General features: G+C 47.3%; 1 protein-coding gene across 2 annotated transcripts in view; it reads left to right on the top strand.

The window, feature by feature from the left end:
- RAI14 (retinoic acid induced 14) overlaps positions 1-21,745 on the top strand; it is a 50,064-nt gene extending 28,319 nt beyond the window's left edge. The window contains exons 5-17 of one of the 2 annotated variants that reach the window (XM_006761767.2): positions 1,013-1,070; positions 1,778-1,848; positions 4,627-4,733; positions 5,922-6,100; positions 6,330-6,358; positions 7,403-7,489; positions 8,589-8,675; positions 10,139-10,193; positions 12,724-12,842; positions 13,517-15,052; positions 16,364-16,513; positions 19,342-19,407; positions 19,976-21,745. In XM_006761767.2, coding sequence (XP_006761830.1) covers positions 1,013-1,070; positions 1,778-1,848; positions 4,627-4,733; positions 5,922-6,100; positions 6,330-6,358; positions 7,403-7,489; positions 8,589-8,675; positions 10,139-10,193; positions 12,724-12,842; positions 13,517-15,052; positions 16,364-16,513; positions 19,342-19,407; positions 19,976-20,053 — 2,622 coding nt within the window. In that variant the 3' untranslated portion in view covers positions 20,054-21,745. The remainder of the gene's footprint in view (positions 1-1,012; positions 1,071-1,777; positions 1,849-4,626; positions 4,734-5,921; positions 6,101-6,329; positions 6,359-7,402; positions 7,490-8,588; positions 8,676-10,138; positions 10,194-12,723; positions 12,843-13,516; positions 15,053-16,363; positions 16,514-19,341; positions 19,408-19,975) is intronic. The other variant, XM_006761768.2, reaches the window with a different exon arrangement.
- Positions 21,746-26,166: the final 4,421 nt, after the last annotated feature.

Genomic DNA, 26,166 nt, shown 5'->3' with positions numbered 1-26,166 from the left:
GCTGTTAGGGGCCTGACAACAGTCCTTCGAACAATGCCTGGCACACAACAGCTAATACTCACACACTATTTTTGTTGTCACTGTTCAGTTATGCATTAGGGCAGTGATGGCAAACCTTTTGAGCTCAGCGTGTCAGCATTTTGAAAAACCCTAACTTGACTCTGGTGCCGTGTCACATATAGAAATTTTCTGATATTTGCAACCATAGTAAAACAAAGACTTCTATTTTTGATATTTATTTTATATATTTAAATGCCATTTAACAAAGAAAAATCAACCAGAAAAATGAGTTCCCGTGTCACCTCTGACACGCATGTCATGGGTTCGCCATCACTGCACGAGGGAGTCATTAGGTCCTGGCTGTGGATGAGATTGGGGAGGGAGAGAGCTTAGGGAGCGAGCACTGAGGGAGGAGGAGTGGCCAGGGCAGTGGGAGGAAAACCGGGATTGGATGGGCAGGGCTAGGAGAGACAGAGAGCTGGCGAAGAGGGAGTGGGTCGCAGGTGAGAGGCTGGCGGGAGGACAGAAATGCTCCTTGTCACAGGAAGCGTAAGAACTGTTGGTGACTTTGACTAGGACGTTTCTGGGGAGTCTTGGGGGGAAACACCTGGCTGCGGGTCCAGGAATGAATGGCAGGAGAGGCAGCGTGGACTGTGTGGGGGCGGGTCTTGAGAAGAAGGGGGTTTTGTACAGGGAACAAGCACTAGGGCAGGAATTGGGTGGGGGATGACAGCATCAGATGAGAAATTTGAGAGGGTGTGTGTTAGCTGGTGGGGAGGGTCCAGGAGGAATGCGGTGATGGGGAAGGGACAGGAGGGGTGGCTTTGTCCTGAATACTTGGAGATGAGTCTCCCTCCCCATGAGAAACTTGGAGACCCTGGAGCTTGGCAGTTGGGACCCATTCATGTTTATATTCTTCCCAATAAGTCCCATCATGCTTTGCAGGAAAGAGATGAGCTAGCTGCGTAGAACTGAACTCTATTCCATGGATTTGTTTATTTTTGTCTTGTAGTCTAAATGCCCAGCTGAAAACGTTGACAACTCCGGGAAAACAGCTCTACATTACGCAGGTAACTTCCATTCCTTGTTTGTCTCCTGCCGTAGACACACTAACTCTTCCTTTTCCTGATTCAAGCCATTGCACTGACCATGTTATAGTATTCCTGGTGCTGTTTTCTGTCATCATTCCTAGACATTCCCACTTTATTCAGCTTGCAAAGTGTGTGGCGTTACCAAGGGATAAACCTAGAATTCACCCATTGCCCTCCAAACTACCAAAAAGAAATTGTTTTAATTATATTTTAATTAACTTAAAGGTTCTTTTTTAAACGGAAGGGTATTCATAAACATCTGTAGATTTCAAGTAACGTGTGACACAGAGTCTTTTGTTTGGCATTCATTAATAACATCAATCCATTTGTCAACATGTTGTTTTACTAACTGTCTTGCAGCTTCAAGTGGCAAAATGTTGACACTGAGCTCTGGGATGATGAGGTTGACAGCTTCTTTCAGGGCTGGTTATGGGAACGCTAGGTCCGATGTTTGCCTCCAGGCAACTGGCAGTCGCTGGCTTCAGGGCCGGCTCACACTGAAATTAAACAGTAATTGAAAACATCTCTTATTTTACCTTCCTGGCGCCATTTCTCTTCTATGCAGCCAGAGTGAACGGAGGCAAGCTGGGTAGAACCCCAGCCTCTTGCCCCGGGGTGGGGGGAGGGGGGTGCCCAGGCTGTGAGCGTGGCTTTGTGATCGGCTGGTGTTTGTTTCCCCTCCTCAGCGGCGCAGGGCTGCCTCCAGGCTGTGCAGGTTCTGTGCGAGCACAAGAGCCCGGTGAACCTCAAGGATCTGGTAAGTGGCAGGCGGCCACGCGGGTGGAGGTGGACATGGTTTCTGGGGCACTGTGGGTGCTCCTGGGGGCCACTGACACTTTAGAGAGCTCAGTGTTTGGCGAAGTCCATGGCTTTTCAACCTAACTCTTCTGCAGAGTGGCTGTAAGTATTATCCCCCATTGTTCCCTAAATCATACATAAAGCAGTTTTTAAAATTGATAGAAAGAGGTTTTTAAAATTTATTTTAGAAAGAGGGAGGGAGAGGGAGAGGGAGAGGGAGAGGGAGAGAGAGAGAGAGAGAGAGAGAGAGAGAGAGAGAGAGAGGACATGGATCAGCTGCCTCCCACATGCACCCCTGCTGGGGATCGAATCCGCAACCTCAGCATGTGCCCTGCCCGGGAATTGAACCTGTGACCTTTCGGTGTCTGGGACAATGTTTCAACCAATGGGGCCACCCTGGTCAGAGCTAAATCAAATGTTTTCTGCATGCACTTCCCATGTGTGCATATTTGTATTTAAGGATATATATGTGGTCTCCCATCAACTTAAATATTAGTAAGACGCAGTGTCTTGATTTTTAAAAATAAGTCTGGGGAGGAGTTTTATTCTTTTCCTTTGGTGCCCACGCTTCACCGGGCACTGCTGGTCGGAGTTTCCCAGCTGTGAGGACCACTTCTAGCCGACCCTAACCCTCCTGGGCTATTGGGAGAAGCAGTCCACATGCCTGTTGCTCCTGCTGACAGGGTTCCGTTTCTGGCTGCTGCACGGGAATTGATATATGCACACTTACACCTCATGGAGATATTGTGAAGTGAGCATATGGAATCTGCATACTTCACACTCCCTGGATTTCAGTACTTGATAACCAGAAAGTATTATAACTGCTCAGAGATAATTTTTTAGAAATGTGTCTGAAATTCTACTTTTAAAAGGAAACTTAATCCTTAAGCAGCAATCGTATTATGACAAACTAGAGGCCCGATGCACGAAATTCATGCAAGAGTAGGCCTTCCTTTCCCCGGCTGCCAGCACTGGCTTTCCTTCAGCCCCCAGCAGGCACCCAGACCCGGGCTTTCCTTGCAGCCCCGGCTTTGTTCGGAAGGTTGTCCAGAAGGACATCTGGTCTAATTAGCATATTATGTTTTATTATTATAGATTCCCATGTTAAAATAACTGGCTCTATTGTAACTTACCTTTCTCCTTTGCCTATTTGAAAACATCTACCTTGAACAGGACGGTCGACCCCAGTTGTAGGGAATGTTCAAGAGGCAGAATGAAAACTTCTCTTGTGGTCGGTGTCATTTGAATTGAGCCCCTTCACTCTGGGATTATGGAAATAGTTGCCTATATATTCTTCTAGTATTTTTCCCTTTGCTTTATATTGTCGTGTTTAAATTCTCAATGTATGTGTATGAGTTGGGATCTAATTTTCCTTTTAGGAATTGCCAGTTGTCCTATTGTAGCCAGTCATTCCCTCCATCCAGCTCTTTATCTAGTCCTGTCAGTGATAAATGAAAACTTCTCTTGTGGTCCGTGTCATTTGAACCGGGCCCCTTCACTCTGGGATTATGGAAATAGTTGCCTATATATTCTCCTAGTATTTTTCCATTTGCTTTATATTGGCGTGTTTAAATTCTTAATGTATGTGTATGAGTTGGGATCTAATTTCCTTTTTAGGAATTGCCAGTTGTCCTATTGTAGCATATTGAGCCAATCATTCCTTCCAGCCAGCTCTTTATCTAGTCCTGTGTCAGTGATGGACAAACTCTTCCTTCATGTTATGTTTTGGTACCTGGTGAGATTATGTAAGAGGATGCCTCCCAAGGACATAGTAGTGGCATGGGACCCATGTGGTTCACTCAGGGAGGCTGCGGGAGGGCGGTGGGACCTCCAGCTACCTTGTGAAGCAAGTCCTTCATTTGTCCAGAACCATCTCTCAGCAAACCTGGGATCTATGCGTGTCTGGAGCCTCAACATTCTCTCTCTCTCTCTCTCTCTCTCTCTCTCTCTCTCTCTCTCTCTCCCTCTGGTGGCCCAAGGAACAAGCAACTCAGGAGGCGGAGGCTCCTAGGAAAAGCTGAGTGAAATCCCATGCGAAGAGTTATGCTAAGATGTAGGGGCCCACCTGGAGCACAGACTATCACCCGGGGGTGGGGGAGGGGGGGTCAGCCATAAGACCAACAGGACAACTCAGGAATAAATGTAGAAAGAAAAGGACCTTTGTAATTCTGGCACTGGTGTCAGCATTAAAAATCTTAATCGGCGTGGCTCATGGTGGATCATCAACCTATGAACCAGGAGGTCACGGTTCGATTCCTGGTCAGGGCACTTGCCCAGCTTGTGGGCTCGATCCCCAGTGTGGGCTGAGGCTCCTAGGAAAAGCTGAGTGAAATCCCATGAGAAGAGTTACGCTAAGATGTAGGGGCCCAACTGGAGCACAGACTATCACCCAGGGGTGGGGGTGGGGGGATCAGCCATAAGACCAACAGGACAATTCAGGAATAAATGTAGAAAGAAAAGGACCTTTGCAATTCTGGCATTGGTGTCAGCGTTAAAAATCTTAATCGGCGTGGCTCGTGGTGGATCATCAACCTATGAACCAGGAAGTCACGGTTCGATTCCTGGTCAGGGCACTTGCCCAGGTTGTGGGCTCGATCCCCAGTGTGGGCTGTGCAGGAGGCAACCGATCAATGATTCTCTCTCATCATTGATGTTTCTATCTCTCTATCTCCCTCTCTGAAATCAATAAAAATATATTTAAAAAAAATAAAAATCTTACTCTGCGTTTGCCTCCTAGGATGGGAATATACCCCTGCTTCTTGCAGTGCAAAATGGCCACAGTGAGGTCTGTTGCTTTCTTCTGGATCATGGAGCGGATGTAAATTCCAGGGACAAGAATGGAAGGTACCACAGAATGCGAAACCACGTGACTTCAGGGATACGCACATCCTGAGAGTCTCAAAATATCAGAGCAGTGTTTTAGACCATTTGTAGGAAGTGGTTTTTAACTTAGCTTTTTTATTTTCTGCCTTAGTAATCAAGAATCTGTTTTGACTTAAAAAAAATTTTCCCAGATCTCTGGGAACATCATTGAATGTGTGATGAGATTATTAAGTACTAAAGTGAATAAGCCATTTTTTAATGCCTCTTCATGCAGAATTAAAGTAAACATATTGGTTTCTTTTTAAAAATAACCCTAACGATGTATAGGTAATTTGAAATGCTTGAGGTGAAAAAAATGATGAGATTTGTGTGAGTCCTATAAAATTCATCATATTTAGAAGATTTTGTCTATATTATTTGGCCTAATATGGCTTAATGTTTTGAATGAATCTGAGATTTTAAAAAACAACTACCTAATTTTATCTTGATAGCATTCCATTTTGAATTCCCATAGAGCACAGTTGTTGTTTTTTTCAGACACATTTTTTATATAAATAAATATAAAAGGTTCATTTGAATAATGTTTTATGCCTTTGTTGATACGGGGAATGGGATTAGGAATGGGGTATACAAGAGAAAAAACCCAGAATGTACTAATATATACTTTTTTTTTGGTTATCACTTAAATTTATACCATATTTTATGGGCATAATTTTCCTTTCTTTTTTTATTTTATTTTATTGTTTAAAGTCTTACAAATAGTAGTACATATGTCTCCTTTTTTTCCCCATTGACCTTCCCCCAGTCTCCCCTACTCCCTGGCACATGCTCTCACCCCTCTCCCCAGTGTCTTGAGTCCATTTAGAGCAGTGGTTCCCAACCTGTGGGTCGCGACCCCTTTGGGGGGTCGAACGACCCTTTCACAGGGGTTGCCTAAGACCATCGGAAAACACATATATCATTACATATTGTTTTTATGATTAATCACTATGCTTTAATGATGTTCAATTTGTCACAATGACATTGGGGGTCACCACAACATGAGGAACTGTACTAAAGGGTCGCGGCATTAGGAAGGTTGAGAACCACTGAGTTAGAGCATAGTTTTAACGGCACTTAATCTTCTTTTCCCTCTTTTTAAGACAAATGAAATGATTTCCCAGGAATCCGTTCTAATTAGTACTGACGTGGTGTTTGCCTTGTCTTTAGAACTGCTCTGATGGTGGCCTGTGAGATCGGCAGCTCTCAGGTCGTGGAGGCCTTAATTAAAAAGGGTGCAGACCTAGCCCTTGTGGATTCTCTCGGACACAATGCCTTACATTATTCCAAACTCTCAGAAAACGCAGGAATTCAAAGCCTTCTGTTATCAAAAATCTCCCAGGATGCTGGTATGTGAAAGAAAATAGCCGGTGTTGTTTTAAGTTTGTCCACCCCGTTTTCCCCAAAGGATAAAGGAATTTGTGCAATATGATATCTTTTATTATTCTTTTAAGCATATTCTTGAAGAAAAATGAAGTACTAAGTATTGTGTGTATTGTGTGTATCCCTCCACCCAAAGTGGATATGAATTATTATGCCTCTTACAATTCTTTTCCCCCCCCACTTTTTCCTCTATAGATTTAAAGACACCAACAAAACCAAAGCAGGTATTTATCTTTGGGAGAGGGAATTTTTTTTTTCATCTTTGCTTGTGAGAATTTGAAAAATGTTCTGATTAAACCACTTTGTGGTTCTAGCGAAGTCATAAAGACTCTTTTTGGGAACATTTAAGGAGTGAAATATCTTTAGCATAAATGATTCATCGTTATAAGGTGGTAAATATTTTCTAAATGGTTTACTCTATTCCCAAAGCTTGTCACTTTAAACCTGCTGCTTATATATGTATCTTTTTCTGAAATGTACTAATATTTCCTATGGTTGTGAAAATGATGTGGTTTAAGCTCAGAATGCATAACAGTATTTTAAATATTTGGGCTGTCATATGGATTATAGAGCCACATCCCTGGCAAAGTTAGATAGTTAATGAAAATCAGAGATTAGCTTTTCCTTTTAATTGGGGCTGCTTAAAAATGTCATTAGTGTTACACCGAAATTGAGAAATTTGCCCTGATATTTTGGAGTTTTTCTAAAAGCATAGCCACTATTGTTTACTCTATTATTAACGAGATGTATCTTTGGCTGTTTATTTACACATCAGAGTTTTTGAAAAAATTAAAAACACAAAACTCAGCACTGAATGTATTAGGCACTAACTGTGTCACTTATTCATCCAGAACTTTTAGAGATGAGGTTCTCCCTACCCCCATGTTTACATTCTGTGAGGAAAGGAGTGGAAGTGACGCGAGTGGGGGACATGCCGCCGCTCTGCCTTAAGATGAAAGCTAGACTGACTGTATCCTGGGTTCTAAACGGTGGCCCACAGCTCCCACCCTCCACTCCCCCAGTTTCCACACCACCGTCAGCTGATTTCGTCTCGTGTTTTTATGTGCTTGCTATTAAAGCATGGGCTGCCGAGAGAAACTGTGAGCATGCACATCCCTTACTTGTATGTGGGGAGCAGATTTCTGAGCTCGGTACCGTGAGAAATGCATGGCCTGTGGGGTGTTTGTGCCTGTTTGATGAAGCTGTGTGCTCGGACTTTACTAACCTCACTAACCCGCCTCCGTTCTCTGGCCTGTGACAACTTTCAGCATGACCAAGTGTCTAAAATAAGCTCAGAGAGAAGTGGAACTCCAAAAAAACGCAAAGCTCCACCACCTCCTATCAGTCCTGCCCAGGTAAACACCTCGCAGCCCGGGGAACTCGCACCGGCAGAGGCGCCGTCTTGTTCTGTGTGTCGCCAAAAAGAATGTTTTAGAGTTGAGCCTTCAGCGCACATGGGAGATTTTTCTTTACAAATTGTGATCTGGAGGATTTTAATGATTAGAATGGAAATAAGGTTGATTCTTATTTCAAAACGGAAAAGTTGAGCCGTATCTATTTTTTAAATATGTTTTTATTTATTTCAGAGAGGAAGGGAGGAGAGCGAGAGAAAGATCAGTGATGAGAGAATCATTGATCGGCTGCCTCCTGCACACACCCTCCTGGGGATCGAGCCCACAACCCGGGCATGTGCCCTGACCGAATGGAACTGGGACCTCCTGGTTCATAGGTCAATGCTCAACCACTAAGCCACGCTGGCCAGGCGAACAGTACCTTTTTTTTAAGCCTCAAGGAAATTTCTCAACGTCTTTATGACGGAGACTTTTTCCTGAAGTTGACAAGTTCAGTTCCTTTGGGCCCTCAAGCCCTAGTGTGAAGGGCAGGAGAACAGGTAGCTGGTGAAGCAGTTAGTTACAAATGAATTGTAGTTGGTTTCTGAAAACACTGTTAAATTATATTTGCCTTTCTAATTACATTTAAGGTTGACTTAAAAGCAGCTTTCATTTCTGGTTATAGTGACTACTGCAGAGAGGAGGAAGCGCAGATGTCTTTGAAAAGCAGGCTGGGTTTGTTATTAAAAGAATCATGGGCCATAAAAAGAATAATCCATATTCAAATAGTTGAGAGCAGTATCTCATCTGATAAGTAATTTTAACTATGTTAGCATGTTCATTAATAATGTTCTCAACCTGCCATATAAGTCATCGATTTTTAAAATTGATTCTAGTACATATAGGAGCAAAGCCGTTTAGTTATGTCCTGCAAACTTTCAGAAAGTATTTGAGGTTTCTGAATCGCACTGAAGATCTGTTACCGCCCCCCTCCCCCCGCCCCAATAATTGAACCTGAGAATCACTGTTCAGTTTGTTTGCATTGCTGAAATGCTTTGACACTGGCGGAGAAAAGACTTTGAAGAAGCATTCTTCACCAGTGGTTTTCATTTTCTCTTTTTAGTTGAGTGATGTGTCTTCCCCAAGATCAATAACTTCAACACCAATTTCAGGAAAGGAATCAGCATTTTTCGCTGAACCACCCTTCAAGGTATTTCCTTCCTGTGTTCAATTTGGTTATTGAATTGTATGAAACATAGTAGGTTTGGTTTAAGTTATGCGACACTGGGCAAAACAGAATTACTTCTCAGTGACTGGTTTACAAACTTCTCATCCCAAAGTACCCTTGGTTATTTTCCTGGCATGGACTCCATCCCAAAAGAAGAGTACATTACATTTATTAGCTAATAATTAATTTCCTCATTCAATAAAAAGGGACAAAGGTGAAGCTTACCTGACAACCAGTTGTCTTTTTTTAAAAATATATTTTATTGAATTATTTTACAGAGAGGAAGGGAGAGGGATAGACAGTTAGAAACATCCATGAGAGAGAAACATGCATCAGCTGCCTCCTGCACAACCCCCACTGGGGATGTGCCCGCAACCAAGGTACACGCCCTTGACCAGAATGGAACCTGGGACCCTTCAGTCCGCAGGCTGACGCTCTATCCACTGAGCCAAACCAGTTAGGGCTAGTCTTACTAAACTGAGTTGATATAATGCCAATCAAATGAAAAGTTACGTTGTTCTCTGATGTCTTACTGAGAAGTAACTGTATGTTTTTAATTAATCTCTTTTCCTAACTATAATAGTAACATTTATTTTAGAAAAATTTAAAAAATCCACTAGGTTTTATTCCACCTGGATCTGTAGACTTGTGGTTGGAAATTATTTTTAGGAATGGGAGGGTATTTAATATCTATTTACCTAATAATCACTAGGAAATTGCACTTGGGAAGAAAGTAGTTTATTAATGTTAAAATGAAATTTCAGTGGTTTAATTGTATATTTATTTTCCCCATCTAAAAGTTACTAAAGGTAAATTTTCTTTTAACTTGGAAGCACTTTGATCTGAAAAATATTCTATCAACCCATCATTCCCCTCACTTTAACTAGATTTTACTAGTAACTCTTAAGATGAATACATATGCAAGGCAAGGAAGTTACACTCTTACAGTTAATACCCTAATATCTTCTCATATGCTTATGGCTCCAACAAGGCAATAGTAGCACAATTGTTATTTTTTGAAATAGAGTGCATAAAGACCTTTAAAAAACATAAGAAAATAAAAAGTGACACCAGTTATAATGGCTAAAATTCTAAAGAGGTTATAAAAACCAATTGTTGGTGACGACGAAGGAGAATTAGAGCTCTGATGCTCTTGGTGGAAATGTCAAATGGTACAACTATTTGGAAAAATGTTGGCACGGGTTTTTTTTTAAAGTTCAACATATGATCTAGCCATCCACTCCTATAGATGTTTATCGATGAGAAACTAAAATGTATGTCTCAAAAAAATCTTACACCCAAATGTTTACCAGTATACCTTCTTTTCTTGAGATGTTGTAACTGTTTTTCTAGTAAGATAACACCAGGGAGGAAATTTTGCTTGATTCCTCTGCGGGACGTTACATTCAGGAATATTCTTGTAAGTCATCTTTGTGTTCTAGCAGGCGGAGATCAGCTCCATACGGGAAAACAAAGACAGACTGAGTGACAGCACTACAGGTAAGCTGGGAGGCACCTGCCTCTGTCCTTTTACTCATCTCTGTCCCATGAGAGCAGAGGCCAAGCGGGGCTCCTCTGTGTGGGAGGCCGGAGAACCCCGGTGTGCCCCCCCCCAGAGCTGCCACTGCCACACGGCTCATGCCCGCTGTACCTCAGGCACCTTCACCTGGATTTTAAGGCGTCTCAGAGCCCTGATGCGAAAAAAATGTATCTGCTGCCATTTGTCCCAAACTAAGTTTTAGCACTTCCTTCCATTATGATCATAGACAGTAACCCAAGTGGTATAAGCGGACCAGGGACTTTGACACCAAGAGCTTTCGCAGGTCGCGTCCTCTCACCTGGCTGTTGTTACAGCTGCTTGCAATAGCATTCTAGAAATTTCTAGTACCTGCTAGAAATCATAGCCTCCCTAGACCTGCTGCCAGATCTTGTTATTCGTTCTGTCACAAAAAAAGTCCTTAAATTACTGTAGCTGCCTATTCTATGTGGCGTATTGAAGCGGTTGCTTTGAGATGAGGTCCGTGGGCTGCAAGCTGGCAGCTCTCCTTGAAGGTGAGCAGCATGTAGTTTCCTGAAGGGAGAGCCAGCCCAGCCCCCGGTGTCGGCCACATGCAAAACGGTGTGCTGATGAAACCACACAATCGGATTGTCTTCATCGGGTCAGGGTTTAGTTCATGGCGTTGAGTCCATCCTGTGGGTCTGTCCTTTAGGAATGTAGTATAGTTCCTCTAGAATCAGTTTAAAATATAGATTATTTCAAAGGTCCTTTTTTTGCTCCAGTATTCAGTTTCTTAGTCTTAGCATTTCATGTGTTTGGAGCCTTTAACTTACAGAGGAGAAATATTGGCCCTGGGTGGTGCAGCTCTGTTGGTTGAGCATCGTCCCTTGCACCAAAGGGGTCGCCGGTTCCATTCCCGGTCAGAACACTTGCCTGGGTTTCGGGCTGGATCCCCAGCAGGCGGTGTGCAGGAGGCAGCCGGCTGATGTTTCTCTCTCACATGAATGTTTCTTTCTCTCTCTCTCAAATCAATTAAAAAACATTTAGAATTTATAAATATTAACTTTCGTATTCCTAGTAGAGACCAATGTTAACATCACTGTAACAGTTGTTACATTGGACACTTTAAAACTCATCCATTGTATCTTAGAGGTGATTTCTGTTGCTTAGAATTACAGTCCTGCTCCCAGTCCCCTGATTCATTCCATGCTCACGTGACTGCATGATTAAAGCTGCAGGTTGGGCACTAGACGCCAGAAGTAAGCGTATCTATGAAGAAATGTCAGTTTGTATATTTTCAAATGAAGAGAAAAGCTTTTGTCTTTGCATTAAATGGCTGTGAAAAAATTTTAAATAACAGGAAAACATTTAGATCAGTGCTATTCCGATCAGCCTATCAACGGCTGCCATGGCACGATAAACATAAGGAATCTGCACCAGACAGTCAGCAGCCATATCACTAGGCATACTGTTTTGTCCGGCTGACGTTTTTTTTCATGAGAAGACTTTCCAGGTGAAGAAAGCGGTACATTGAATTATATTCTGGAGCAAGTTCCTTGTCCCCATCAGTCAGCACAGTGAATGGCATTGCTTTCTATGCTATTGCAGTGTGATGGTCAGTAGGATGTCTCCAAGTTGTGGCTCACCCCCGGTGTTTACTGCGGATTTGGAGAAGACCGTATCATGCTGCAGTGGTCAGCAGATACTTCGTGGAGGGGACAGAGTTTGACATGGCTCTCCTGAAGGATGCTGAAGGGTTATCTAACCAAAGAGATGTTGCAAGGGCGGTCGTATGGATGAAGCGTTAAAGAAGCAGCCTTGTGTTGAGAATATAGAGGGTCTGATGGGAACCTTGAATCTGAGGAGTGTGGGTACCAGAGGAAGAAATCATGAGTCATAAACCTGACACAGTAGATTGGGGCCAGATCATAGCGGTCTTAATGTAGATAAAGGGATTTGAAATGTGGAGGGAGAGCAGTTAAAGCACTTGACCCGAAGGAATGGCCCGATCAAAGCATATTTTAGGGAGATTAGTGGGACAGTGGTGTGCAGGCTACATTTTTACTAGGGCGAGGGAGCGGGGGGTGGGGGAGAGAGAGACATTTATTGGAAGCTGTTTGCAAAGTTTCAAAGTAGCTGATAACGGCTGAACCTGTGTAATGGCGGTGGGGTTAAGAAGTGGGCCATCTTCCAGAGATGTTTCTAAAAGGATTCACAGAAATGGGGCTCATTAAGTATGGGAGGGACAAAAAGCAGCCAAGCTATCCTTAATCGAGTGAATGGGAAGATGCATGATCAAATCCATCGATTTTCAGGTGAGGTGCTGTGCATCCAGGCATCTAGGGTTGTGCTGGGGATACCCCAGTAAGGTAACCCAGGACCGAGAATTGCTGTTTACTTATCCAGCTGATGGGACTCTCATTCTTAGGACCAGGAAGAACTGGATTGGGCAGAAAGGGGGTTTGTTAGAGGCCAGAGAAATAACCGTTTAATTTTTAAATATTAGTTTGCATTGCCTTTCTCTTTCCCCAGGTGCTGATAGCTTATTGGATATCAGTTCTGAAGCTGACCAACCAGATATTCTTGTCCTATTACAAGCAAAAGTTGCATCTCTAACTCTACACAATAAGGAATTACAAGATAAATTGCAGGTCGGTAGCTGGATCACCACCACAGACTATTCTGTTGGGTTAAGATACTGGGTTTTTCAGGGTTAGTCAGATGATATTTTATTTTAAACATCTACATTAGTTTCTTCTTTTTTAATATAGTTAGCCTCAACTATATATATCTAAGCCTTTGTAGTTCCAAGTTATTTCTTTTTTGAAAGAATTATTCATTAGCCCTATTTCTGTAAGTTTCTAAATTGGTAAATTATCTATAATTATATACATAGTATGATATATGACAAATTATATAGATAGATAGGTAAGTGTAAAGATATGCAATTAGCCATTCATTTAGTAAAGTTGATCATTTAGCAAATTTAAGAAGTAACTGTACTAAGCCCATTCATTGCCCATTTCAGCATAAATAATATGAGAAATAAAGGGAAATTTTGAGCCAGAGGCTTTGCACCCAAAGCAAATCTACTGTTTTTCAAGTGGCGCTAAAAATCTGTTCGAATAGAGCACAGAGTAGGCTTAGTGTCGGTAATCTGACTCCCGGGTCTCAGGTGATGTTTTTTCACGAGGCGAGAGTACACCCGCAAGATGATCCCGCTGCTCGCCCATACATAGGTTCTGGGTGTGAGCTCTCCTTCTAGGTGCTTGCTCACCTAACCGCACTTTGGGTGCCATTTCATTATTCTTGCTTTTTTTTTCAGGCCAAAACCCCCAAAGAGGCAGAAGCGGACCTGAGCTTTGACTCCTTCCATTCCACTCACACTGACTTGGCCCCGTCTCTCGGGAAACCTAGTGACACCTCTCCCCCCAACTCCAGATCCCCTCCACCGGCCTCTGCCCATGCCCTGAGTAAACCCCCAGTCGACGGCGATGTCAGGCTTCAGCAGCTGCAGGAGGTCTTGCAGGACCTGCAGAAGAGACTGGAGAGCTCCGAGGCAGAGAGGCAGCAGCTGCAGGCCGAGCTCCAGTCCCGGAGCCCGGAGCCCGTGCGCCTGAACAACGCCGAGATTTCCGAGAACGGCTCCGACCTCAGCCAGAAACTGAAAGAAACTCAGAGCAAGTACGAGGAGGCCATGAAAGAAGTCCTGAGCGTGCAGAAGCAGATGAAGCTGGGCCTCGTGTCGCCCGAGAGCGCGGATGCTTCCTCTCACCTCCGGGAGCTGAGGGTCCCCGAGGAGGAGGTACAGGCGCTGAGGCAGGACCTCCAGAAGGCACTGGAAGACAGTGAGAGGAACAAGGAGAAAGTGATGATGTTGGAGGAGAAACTGGCCGAGAGGGAGAAGGGGGCGGGGAACCAGCCGGCCGCCGAAGAGTACGAGGCAATGAAAAGTTCCTATTGCTCTGTTCTTGAGAATATGAACAGGGAGAAAGCGTTTCTGCTCGAGAAATACCAGGAGGCCCAAGAAGAAATCTTGCAACTGAAAGATACTCTGAAGGGTCAGGCGGCGCAGGAGCCCGGCGATGACGCGGGAGACATGAAAGAGACCATGCACAGGATGATCGATGAGCTCAACAAGCAGGTGAGCGAGCTGTCCCAGCTGTACAAGCAGGCGCAGGCCGAGCTGGAGGACTACCGGAAGAGGAAGTCTCTGGAAGACCTCACCGCCGAGTACGTCCCCAAAGTGGAGCATGAGAAGCTGATGCAGGGGGCCGGCCTGTCCAGGGCCCAGGCGGAGGAGGCGCTGTCCGAGATGAAGTCCCAGTACGCGAAGGCGTTGCAGGAGTTGGCTCAGCTCAAGCAGCTGGCCGACGCCCAGAAGGAGAACTCCGTGTCCATCGCCGAGCACCTGCAGGTGATCACCACGCTGCGGACGGCCGCCAAGGAGATGGAGGCGAAGCTCGCCGGTCTCCAGGAGCTCCTGGCCAGCAGGGAGGTGGAGGTGGCCAGGCTGGAGAAGCAGCTGGTGGAAGAGAAGGCGGCGCTGACCGAGGCCACGGTGCCCCGGGCCGCCTACGAAAAGCTCCAGGCGTCGCTGGAGAGTGAAGTGAGCGTGTTGGCCTCGAAATTAAAGGATTCCGCCAAAGAGAAAGAGAAGGCCCAGTCGGAGGCCGCCCAGGTTAGAAGTGAGGCCTCACGGTTGAAAAGGGAAAAGGAGACGCTTCAGACTCTCTTGCGATCCAAAGAGCAAGAAGCCGGGGAGCTCGTGCAGAAGTCGCAGCGTGCGCAGGAGGAGCTGGCGGAGCTGAGGCGGCACTCGGAGAGCTCCTCCCGGCTGGAGGAGGACAAAGACAGGAAGGTGGGCGAGGGCCCTTGCTGTTGAGCTTCTAGCTAGTGAGCCCTGGGACCTTCTGTCGTTCGCATGTTTACCGTTGGTTCACACTAACTTGCTGCGAACGCTCAGAGGCCCGGCACACGAATCCCTCTGTCCCCAAAGCCACATTAGCGTAGTAGGTTAGACATTTATTTAAAAGAACGACACTTCCCTTATCGTAAAGCATTTTCACATATGTGGTGCATGATTTTTCTTGTGAAATGACTTTACAGAAGCTCTGCCAAGTGTCAGGGCTCAGAAGTAACCCCACAAACTGAAAAGCGCTTGTGACCGATCTTGAACTTGAACTCTTGGCACCCAGACAGATTCCTCTGTCATATGGAGCCCAAATACTTCCAGACTTAATCCTGCTTCCCTAAGTCCTATGGGCTTTCCCGAGTCAGTATAAAAATGGCCTTTCCTGGCCCTCATTTTCACCCGTGCATGGAAGTGGGGAAGCTGGGGAGGAATGTGGGGTGCGGGTGATGAGAGATGGACTGGGCGTGGCCTGAGGAAGAGGGGAGAGCGGAGCGGAGGATGGTTCTGTGCCAAATCTGCTTTGCTGCCAGTCCCCTGGGCCAGATGCTCTGCGTGGCATGGACTAGAGCACTGGTGATCATTTATTCCTTTATGATGATGGATGCTTCCAACGAGCTCCCAGAGCCAAGGGGGCAGGGAGGTGGGAGAAGAAGGGGGGAGATTGTGTTTACTTTAAGACAAGATGTCCAGAAATATCAGGGTTTCTATAACTTATTCCTAATCGTCCATGCCAGCAAATAAAGAATGCCTAAAATCCTGTTTCTGTTAAGAAAAAACAAGAGAGGGAAACCAGTGTTATAGTGTTTATCTTTATGCATCAAAACACAGTATTTAATTGGGGGTCCTTATCCTATATAATAAAAGGCTAACACGCAAATTGTCCCCTCTACCAGGAGTTTGACTGGGAGTTCGACCAGAGGGTGGGGCCAGCTGGCCAATGGCCCGCGGCCCCTCCCCCTGGCCGGCCAACCTCCCGCATCCCCTCCCCGGGCCTGGCTAGCCAGACCCCACCCATGCACGAAATCGTGCACTGAGCCTCTAGTTTGAATATAATGGCCTTAGAAGGCTTCGTGGGTTTGTCTGATGTTGTTATGTGTTTCATTTTATGGGTTTTCTCTGAAATGTATAAAAGGAATTGTTCCAGAGTCTCAAGTCCTGGAGGCTAACAGAGGCTGTGTTCAAGGCGTAGGAATACCTGGGATTTTGCTTCTGCAGGCACGTTCCTGCCTGTTGGTCATAGCTTTCCTTTTTCACTAGATAAACGAGATGTCGAAGGAAGTCACCAAGCTGAAGGAGGCCCTGAACAGCCTCTCGCAACTGTCCTACTCGGCGAGCTCCTCCAAGAGGCAGAGCCAGCAGCTGGACGGGCTGCAGCAGCAGGTCAAGCAGCTCCAGGCCCAGCTGGCTGTGAGTGGGCTGTCCCCGCCTGGTGGGGTGGAGGGCAGGGCGGGCTGCATGCCTACTCCGCTGGGAGGGCAGGTGGGCATGGCCGGAGTCCCAGCCTAATAGAGTGTGTACTTCAGGGAGCAACTCACGGTGTCCTCTTTGGTGAGGGCAAAAGAAGGAACTGCCAAATTTCCACTTATTATCTGCTGTGAGTTAGGGGGATGTATCTCTGAGGACGAGGGACCAGCAGGACAATGGAGTAGGCCTGTTCTTCCCTTCCGTCCACCAGCTTATCACCCCTTCATTTCTCTGCAACGGCCGTAACCGTCTCTCACAGTGGCGAGCACTTTTCTTGCTAGCGGCCAGGATCTCTGGTTGTTGCGCATCTACGGGTCTGAAGCTGTTTCTTGGCCCCGCCCCCTTTTCACCCAGAAAGTCCTCTCCTATCTGGATTAGTTTCCGATGACTATTTCCTATGACAGAGCAGCACAAACGTGGTTTAGAACAACACACATTTATTATCTTAATGTTCTGGAGGTCATCGGTCTTGCTGGACTAAAGTCAGGATGTCAGCAGGGCTGGTTCCCTCCGGAGGCTCTAGGGGAGATCAACTTCCTTGCCCTTCCTAGCTTTTAGAGGTCACGTGAATTCCTTGGCACATAGCCCATGCCGCCATGTTCAAAGGACAGCACTTCAGCCCGTGGTCTGTCCTCCCATCTCCTTCTCTGACCTTTGACCTTACTCTCTCTCTTAAGGACCCTGTGATCGCATTTACGTAAGGTGCACCCAAATAATCAGGATACTCTCTCTCCACCCCACAATCCTTAGTCACACCGTAAGGTCCCTTTACCATGTAGGTAACAGGCTCTAGGATTAGGACGTGGGCGTCTTCGGAGGGCCATTGTTAGTTACTGCAGGATAAGTTAAGGTTTCGGTTGACGAGGGTTTGTGTTTTCCATGTGAAATCGAGGGTTAGTCTGTCCTGGGCCATCGCTAGCTTCCTGTTACAAACAGGACCTGGCTTTTATGATTTCTTCAGGGCACAGTTAATGCACTGGCGAGTTCAGATTTCTGCCGTCCTGAGTCTGGCTGGCCACCAAGGCCAACACCAGCTGTTCTGTGCTCCCGGCGCTAGCACTGGAGGAGCAATCAGGGGAGAAGAAGATGCTCCCCTCTGTGATCTGAGGGTCACTTTTTGATCACAGATGGGTAGATAAAGTGCTCATGGTTTCGACAGGCATTCTTACAATTACTCAACATGTGTTTAAGGAGTTCTTCTGTGTCGGTATTGTCCAAGGTACTGATGGTATAAAGATGAATAAGACACAGCCCCTGCCCTCACAATTGATATGTAATATGGCTTGCCGTATTCCTGATGTGGTCAGCATTCATCGATAGAGAGACGCCCAACATGCTGAGGGCAGCAGAAATGTGTGCTTACCCACCTGGGTGAGTCTCAAAAGGCTTCCTGCGGAAGGTGGTGCTCGTGCTGAGTCTCGAAGGGATGAGTAGGAGGCAGCAAGGACCGAGATGTGGCATTTAGTGGCCCTGGGTAGCCTTGGCGAGAACACCTCCAGTGGCGTGGCAGCCAGATCTGCCCTGCCTGCTGGAGAAGCGAGTGAGTAGTGAGGTGTCCGATGGGGCTGAAGAATCCCAGTGCGAGGTGGGGAAGCCTGAGGTAGGTTTCCTAGAAGGACAGGAGATGGTGGTCAGAGGGTGGGATGCTCTCGGTTGAGATTTTAGAGGCAGTGAGTGAGGCAGGGCCATGACCATGAGAGTGAGTGGCTGGAAGGAGGAGGAGCAAGTCACTGAAGCTGAAGTGGAGGAACTGGGGGGCCAGGGTTAGGTGGCTCCTCCATGCAGATGCTGCAGTCAACCCACTGCTGCCAGAAGCCGGGATGGAAAGGAAGGCAGTGACCAGAGTTATCAGTGATTGCGTGCAGGCGACCGAGAGGTGGGAGGAAACAGCAGAGAGATACCAAGCACGCCTTCTGATGGCGTGAACGTCAAAGGGCTGAGGTTGAAGGGTTCTCCTTGAGTAGGGAGGACACATGTCAACGATGATAGGAAGGCGACGACAAGGAGTATTGGGAGGCTTGTGCAGATTTTTGAAGAGATCCATCTACGGCAGTCTCGCTTTTCATCGTGAAGTAGGAGGAAGGGCCTCTTTTTAGAAGAGCTTAGAGCTAAGTGAGGCTCCTTGAAGTAGGCGCTGAGAGGAACTGGAACAATCGCTCCGCAAGGAGATGTAGAAGCATTAGCAGCTCTGCCGAGGGACCATGGCGATCGATGCCACCACTCCTCCTCGGTGCCCCAACAGCTCAATCAATGTGCTTCCCGGGGAGTATATGGTACCAGCTATGGAGTGGGTGGTAATAACTAACTCCCTTTGAAAGAATATATTTTTTAATTAAAATATTTGGTTATTGTAGAAAAGTTAGAAAATGTAGAAAAACTCTGAAAAAGTTCCCAAAAATAAACTGCTAATTATTCAACCACTCAGAGATGATTACTTTTTGCATTTGATATATTTCCTTGCACTATTTACCTTGTGTGAATGTATCTGTATATTTGCATAAAGTATGTATAGATACATATATACACATATATATGCAACAAATTTGGGATTATAATAACTACTTCTTACATGAATTTTCTTCTCGAGTTGACATACAAAGTCATAAATAGATTTTTTTCCCCCCTGAGAATATTGACAAATATTCAGAAACACACAAGTCAGTGAGCGCACAACAATTTAAAAGCTTCTATGTAAGCATTGGATGGAGGGAGTCGCTTGGGGAGCAGTTGGCCACAGCTCTCTGTAACCAAGTAAAATCACCTCTTCCTAGGAGTGCAAGAAGCAACACCAGGAGGTCATATCGGTTTACAGGATGCATCTTCTGTACGCGGTGCAGGTATGGTAACGCGCTGCGAAGTGCCCGGATGCCTGAAAGAAATACTGCAGTCCACGTTGCCAAGTCCCGTCATCAAACTAGTAGAACGAATGAGAATTCGAGGAGAACCCTGTACCTAGGAAAGCTTTCAAATGCCTTCCGCCCGGCTTTGGATTCTGTGTCGGGAACCCTGTCCTAACTGCTGAGAGCGACCTCGGCATTTCTCGAGAAACAGGAGGACGCAGCTGCTGCTCCCCCACCCTCAGGATCGGGAGCCCGGGCTTGATGTCCGAGGCTTGCCCATATGTTCACTGCTGCTGGTTTGGCTCGCTGGGCTCATATGTGCAAGGAGACCCCAGACTCCCTTTGCTGGGGCTCTGTCAGTCTCGGCCTCGTCATCCTCCAGGGGTTCAAGAGCAGGGCCCTCCCAGTCTCAGTTCCCTAGAGAAATGTGGGGATTGCTAGGGGTAACTAACATTCCTTGGGAAGATCAGGGGCCCGGGGCTTCATCCCAGCCAGCCATCTCGTTCCCTCAGCGAGACAGGACGTCACTGAGGTTCCAATGACTGTCTTCTGTTCGACCTTCCAGGGCCAGATGGATGAAGATGTCCAGAAAGTTCTGAAGCAGATCCTGACCATGTGTAAGACCCAGGCCCAGAAGAAGTAGAGCGGGTTCCCCGGCGGGACACTGCCCCTCGCTGTCCACCTTGGGGTTGGACCGGGGTTGCTGGCGACCACTGCCACCGTTCTCGTTCGTGGTGTGCACCGGGACCTGGCCTGGCTTCTGCCCTTCCAGGCTGCTTTCTGAGGACTGGCCCCGGGAGAAGACTGTCCCCTCAGAACTCTGGGGAGACTCAACAGCAGCAGAGGGGACAGTCGCTGTCATCGCTTCTGATTCCAGAGCTGGGTCAGCCGTGCCCAGGAGCCGGGCCTGGTGCTGGGGCGTGGGCCCCGGCCTGGCGCCTGACCAGCTGTGTGGCTCCCCCCTTGCCTCTGGTTTCCAATCCGCAGACATGATTTGACTTCTAAGCAGATCAGTGCAGCGCTAGTGATGCGGTGCCCGCCTAGGACCCTTTACCCGACGTCCTGTGGGTTTGAAACTCTCAATCCCATCTTCCCCCCATCTGCCTTAGGTAGCTCGTCACCGGCTGGCCAGTCTGAGCTTGATGAGCACCATTCACTAGAACATGAAGCTTAGAAAGAAAAGCAAGCTGCCCTTAAAAGTTTTTAAGTAAATCGTGGACATGTTGCAAATTCTCTATGCAAACTTGCCTTCTGCCATTACCCGCGAAGCTCAGGAAATCCAAACAGTCGTGTTTCAACAAGGGACAGTAAACTGCGTGTTTACAGCCAAAAGAAATGCCTCATCGTTCTTAACCTCGATTTTTTAAAAGTGATGTGTTTTTTCTCTCTCTACAGTATTTTTATTGGCTCTTAAAGATGTTTTCATATCTAAATCCCTTGAGTAAGTGAAATTCACATGAGACTCTATTAACAAAATATTTTTTAGGTAACCATGCTTAAAACTTTTTAGAAATAGGACTTTTTCCTGAACGTTTTCAGCGATAGCGAAAGGTAGTTATATATTCCAAGCTCAGTGTGAGCTGCCAGACCCTCAGCGCTGGAGCGCGTTTCTTAAGAGAGTGCGTCCTCCTGGTACCCGGTGAACACTTTTGAATGCCCGGCTCTGCCAGCGCCAGAGAGGATCTCTGGAAGAACTGTTAGCAACAGTCCGTGTTTCAGCTTGGAGACGAGAAACCCCGGTACGGTAAACATCGGGGTGCATGGCAAAGGTCTTTGGGGGGAAATGTTTCTGTTCCCTTTCTTTCCTTTCAGGTTAAAAAAAGAAAATGTTTCTAACTTGCTTGCCACTTCCCTGTCAGCGTGGATCTTCCTGAGGGATGTAAACAGAAAACAGAAATCTGCCAAGTGTGTAATTAAAAGCGCAGGCCTGCTCCGACAGGGCCCGGGTGACAGGGCCGCCCGGGCCGGGGGTGCTTGGCTGCACTGGATGCCGACCAAGGCCAGCAGAGCAGAAACGGCTGTCCAGCTCCGTGTTCCTTTTCCTGAGTTGTTTATAGTTAAGCAATTTCGAAAATGCTGCAAAGAAATGTGAAAGGACTTCCCGTCACAGCACTTACGGAGACACAGGACACCCCTCGCGCCCCGCACAGCACGCTGCGGAGTGGGAGACTGCGAGACTGCAGGGTGCTTGACACAGCGCCTCTTAGCGCATCTCGGGAGCATATTTATTACAAGTTCTCCGGTTAGATATTGGAACGCCGTATGCCGTGGGGTAGCACTCTGCCTTTGTGATGTACTGAGGTATGACGGAAATAAACCTCTGTTCCATTTTGCATCTCTGCTGCTGCTTTTTGTTGCTCCTCCCAACCCTGCGTTCCCGTCTCCACAGGCCACAGCTATTTTCGTGTGATCTGAGACCTTCCGTGTCAGAGTGTCCGCGGGGGCGTGTGTTTCACTTTCCCCTTTAAACGGAGAAGCATACTTCACACCCTCTTCTGGGCCTTAGTTTCCCACTTAAAAAGGCCTGGAGAGTGCTCTCTGCCAGCACACATAGCTCATGCTTTTAAACCAGGTGTGGGGAACCTTTTCCTGCCAAGGGCCATTTGGAATATTTTTATAACATTATTTACAGCCCGTGGGCCGGACGTTCCCCACCCCTGCTAAACTGTGGCATAATATGTCATAGTATGATTGTGCTATATCTTATTTAACTAACTTCTCGTTGATGGGCATTTAATCTGCTTCCAGTAGTTTACAGCCCTGGCAACGATGCGATGACTGTCCTATCTGTAAACATCTATGCATACGCATGAGGATTTTCACCCTCCCTCTCTCCATGTGATACAGGAGCGCAGGGGAAAAGCAGTGGGGCAGTGTATGCATCATCATAGCGAGTGAGAAAGAATGGCCTTTTCCTTCACACTGGTTAAGAGTCCTCAATTTGTTTTCCGTACATAAGCCTCAGCTGAACTCCAAAGCTTTTAACAATGAACCCCACCCACCATAAGATAAACACACGATGCACTGTGTGGAGAACACGCTCCCCAACATGTTGAAGCACAGCCGTTCTCCATGCGACACAGCTGTGGCATGCCGGGTGCTGACCGCAGCAGAAACATTACCCAGCAGAGATGGGGTGACACTTTCTGAGCAAAGTTAGCGGACAGGACAAAGAGTGAGCTGGAAAAGCAACAGACCCCTCGCGCATGTGGAGTAGCGATTTCTGTTCCCCAGCTCAGCAGAGAACTGCCAAGCATCGTGGGAGTCTGGCATATTTGGGACAGGACAAGATTGTTGCCACACGTGAGCCAGGGGAGCTGGTGGAGGGAGCGATCTATGTGGGTTCCAGCTGGTGGGAAGGGTCCCCTGAGGAGTAAATCCCCCAGAGATGGAGGTGAGTGAAAGGGAAGAAAAGAGACATTCTGCACATTTGTTACAAACCAGGCCCCCACATGGGAAGAAACAGTATATTCGAGATTGGATGCACCCGATTATAAATGGAGCATGTGTTGGGGAGAAAAAGGAGCAGGTCGGCCAAATGATGTTAAGATTTTAACAGGGGAAGAGATAGGCAGTTCCCTATGTGTCACCTCCAGGTATTTAAACCTGGGCCATTGAATTCAGGTTAACCACTCTGGAAGGCAGAGTAATCCCTCCTCTCCCCAAAGAAGTCCATATCCTAATTCCCAGAACCAGTGAATCTTTGATGTTATGTGGCAAAGGGGGATTACGTCTGCAAGTAGAATTAAGGTTCACAATCAGCTGACCTTAGGACGAGATGACCTGGTTGTGCAGGTGGGCCTGAGGTGAGCAGAAGGGTCTTCAAAGTGGGAGGAGTCCGTGTTAAAGACGCTGCACTGCTGGCTCTGAAGGGGGAGGATGAGGCCCGGAACCAGGGAATGCAGAGGTCTCTAGAAGCTGAAAAAGGCAAGAAAATGAAATTCTGCCCCAAGGCCGCTAGGAAGAACCATCTTGTCTCCAGCCTGGCGGCAGCCACTGCAAACTTCTGACCGCCAGGACGATGAGATGACACATTTGTGTTAAGTCACTAAATTGGACTGACCCCAGGGAAGGCCTCCAGATAAACTTCTAAGGTGCAGAAATCTGGTCTTGCCGCTGCCCAAGACGAGCCTGGTGAGTCAGTTCCCTTGCTTATTAAACCCACCACCTTCCCACTCTGAGTGATCTGCCTTTTTCTTTGGCCTCTCCCTGCCCTCCAAGTATGGGGACCTGTTTCTGATTACACCCAGGAAGCTCCCAAGGGGGTGGCGACCCAACACTCGTCCTGTCTTGAGAGGCCAGAAAAATGTGTTTTAAGAAATTGCACAAGAGAGAGTTTATTTGGATTTCTTTGTTCTTAAGTGTCACAGTTCCTGGGGCTGGAAGAGTTTGGAAATAATCACATTTGCCTTGGGGTTGGAAGAGTCTAGAAGTACCCTCTACACCTGCTTCCTCTATGTGACTTTTGCAATGGCCACGCTTGCCTCTCCCACCTCGGGATCCACGAGGGAAGGTGGGTGAGCACCCTCTACAACCACTGTCCACCCAGATTGCTAGCAGCCCATTGCAGAGTGAGCGAACGAACCTGAAGCACAGTTACTATACGGCTTACATTGGGGGCAGGGCGAAGATGGCAAGGAAAGGAAAAGGTACCACCCAGATTTGGACCTCTCCGTCTTTACAGTCCTTCTACTTTGGTTTCTACCTTTACAGAGGAGGGCCACATGCTTCTAGCCAGCGCTAGTTAACTGGAGGGGGGAGCAGAGCACCCGCTGTCCCACGGGAATTCGGCGCCTGCCCTGGTACTGCACTTACCTGCACAGTGCTCGGCACGAGCAGGTATTCAGGACGGGAGCTGAGCTAAACATACACAGAAACAGCCTCGGGGCCTTTCCTAAAATGACAGGACACTGGCCCTTTCAGTTTAATGAAGGGCAACCTAAGGGGTTAGGGACATAAGTGTTAGAGAACGGGAAACCATTCTTCCTTTTTTATTGCCATACACTAGAGGCCCGATGCATGAAAATTCATGCAAGAGCAGGCCTTCCTTTCCCCGGCTGCTGGCACCGGCTTCCCTCTGGCACCTGGGACCGGGGCTTCCCTCCTCAGGCCACCGGCAGGCACCCCGGACCCGGGCTGGCTTCCCTCCGGCCCAGCTTGGTTAGGAAGGACGTCCGGTCTAATTAGCATATTACCCTTTTATTTTTATAGATGTTAGATATTGTTCACAGTCACAAACATCTGCAGTTTTACTCTCCCAGAATCCTGGACCTGGGGAGGGTTTGAGAAACAAGAGGTACAAATGCTCTCAATGGATAGGCAAGAAAATCAGGACCCATAGTCTGGGACTTGCCCCAGACCACACAGAGTGAAAGCCTAAACCATGAGGTCTTGAAGCTACGTTCACGTTCTCATTATTGTTCCATGCTGAGAATTCTCGTTGGAAACAGAGGATAAAGGGCGTGAGGTCTTTAGAACATGTGGGCTCAGGAAGTTGAGGGTACAGATTTAAACCTTAAGCGGATAGGTCTTCCCAGTTTTACCCAAGATAATATTTAAGCAACTCAGAAATAACTCCTCCGGCCCAACTCAGAAGGGCTAGATAGTGTGGCAGTCTTGGATCAACAGCAATGAAACTTCAGCCTTAACGCTGGGAAGAACAAACACCAAATGTAAACACCATCTCTCAAGTTCCTAGTAAATATTTTCCTTCTCTCTCTACCAAGCCTGTTTTTTTGTTTGTTTGTTTTTTGAAAATGAGAGAGGCATAGCAACTCCAACTTGCCTTGCCATAGGCCCTAATTCACTGTAGGGTTCATGATGATACCACCCTTAAGCATGGGGCTGCCAGAGCCAGAGCTGGCCACAGTTGCCTCTGCAGACGTGTTATTGTTACTATTGTGTGTGATTAGGGCCACTGAAAGGTGTAGTTTGAGAATACCTGGGCCCTGGCCCGGCGGTTCAGTTGATTGGAGCATCATCCTAGTGTAGACTAAAGGTGGCACAGGAGGCAACCTATCGATGTTTCTCTCTCTCAAATCAAAAACATACGCTGGGATAAGGATTTTTGAAAAGAATATATGGCTGTGCAATTTAGGGCTGTGTGATATTTGCCAAATGTGATTCTCCCCTCGAAACATTCTCTGAACTGCTAACCCTCCGCGGAAGCAGTGGTCCTTTCTTTAGCTGCTCGAGCCTGACACTCCGCTTCCCTAACAGGATGGCTCAAGTCTTACCCGGAGGGGCAACACAGCCGGAGCCAGCACCTTCAGCAGTTAGCTCTGAGCCTTTCCCCCGGGTCGGGGAGCCTGAAGGCCCGGGGAGCAACTGGGGTGCAGGATGCGCAGAGGGACGCACTGGGGGTGCAGGGTGTCCCCGAATACAGCCCAGAGGTCACAGCTTTCAACAGGCAGGTCCTGGAGCAGCACTCCTGTCCACCCTCCGATGGGATTGATCTCCTTTTCCTGTGCCTTCATCTCCGAGACAACAGGAAGCTTGGGAGCGACCCTGAGGTCGGGAGCGTCACGCCCGCGGGGACAGGAAGGCCAAGGGCGCGGGAGGAGCTGCGGGCAGCCAGAGCCGCCTGGATCCCACGAGGCCGGAAGTGCCCCGCATCGCCTGGGCTACAGGCGCCGATGCTTCCAGCCGCGTCCTCCGCGTCCTGTTCCCATGGCAACCCCGTCTCCGGAGCCGGAACCCAGGCGGCCTAGGAAAGCCGACCGACCTCGCTGCAAAGGACCCTGGGCGCCCCCGAAC

The sequence above is a fragment of the Myotis davidii genome, unplaced genomic scaffold, assembly GCF_000327345.1.
Source record: "Myotis davidii unplaced genomic scaffold, ASM32734v1 scaffold496, whole genome shotgun sequence".
NCBI classification, from domain to species: Eukaryota; Metazoa; Chordata; class Mammalia; order Chiroptera; family Vespertilionidae; genus Myotis; species Myotis davidii.
Note: the sequence above shows the minus strand (reverse complement) of the source record. Positions and strands in the feature narration are given on the sequence as shown.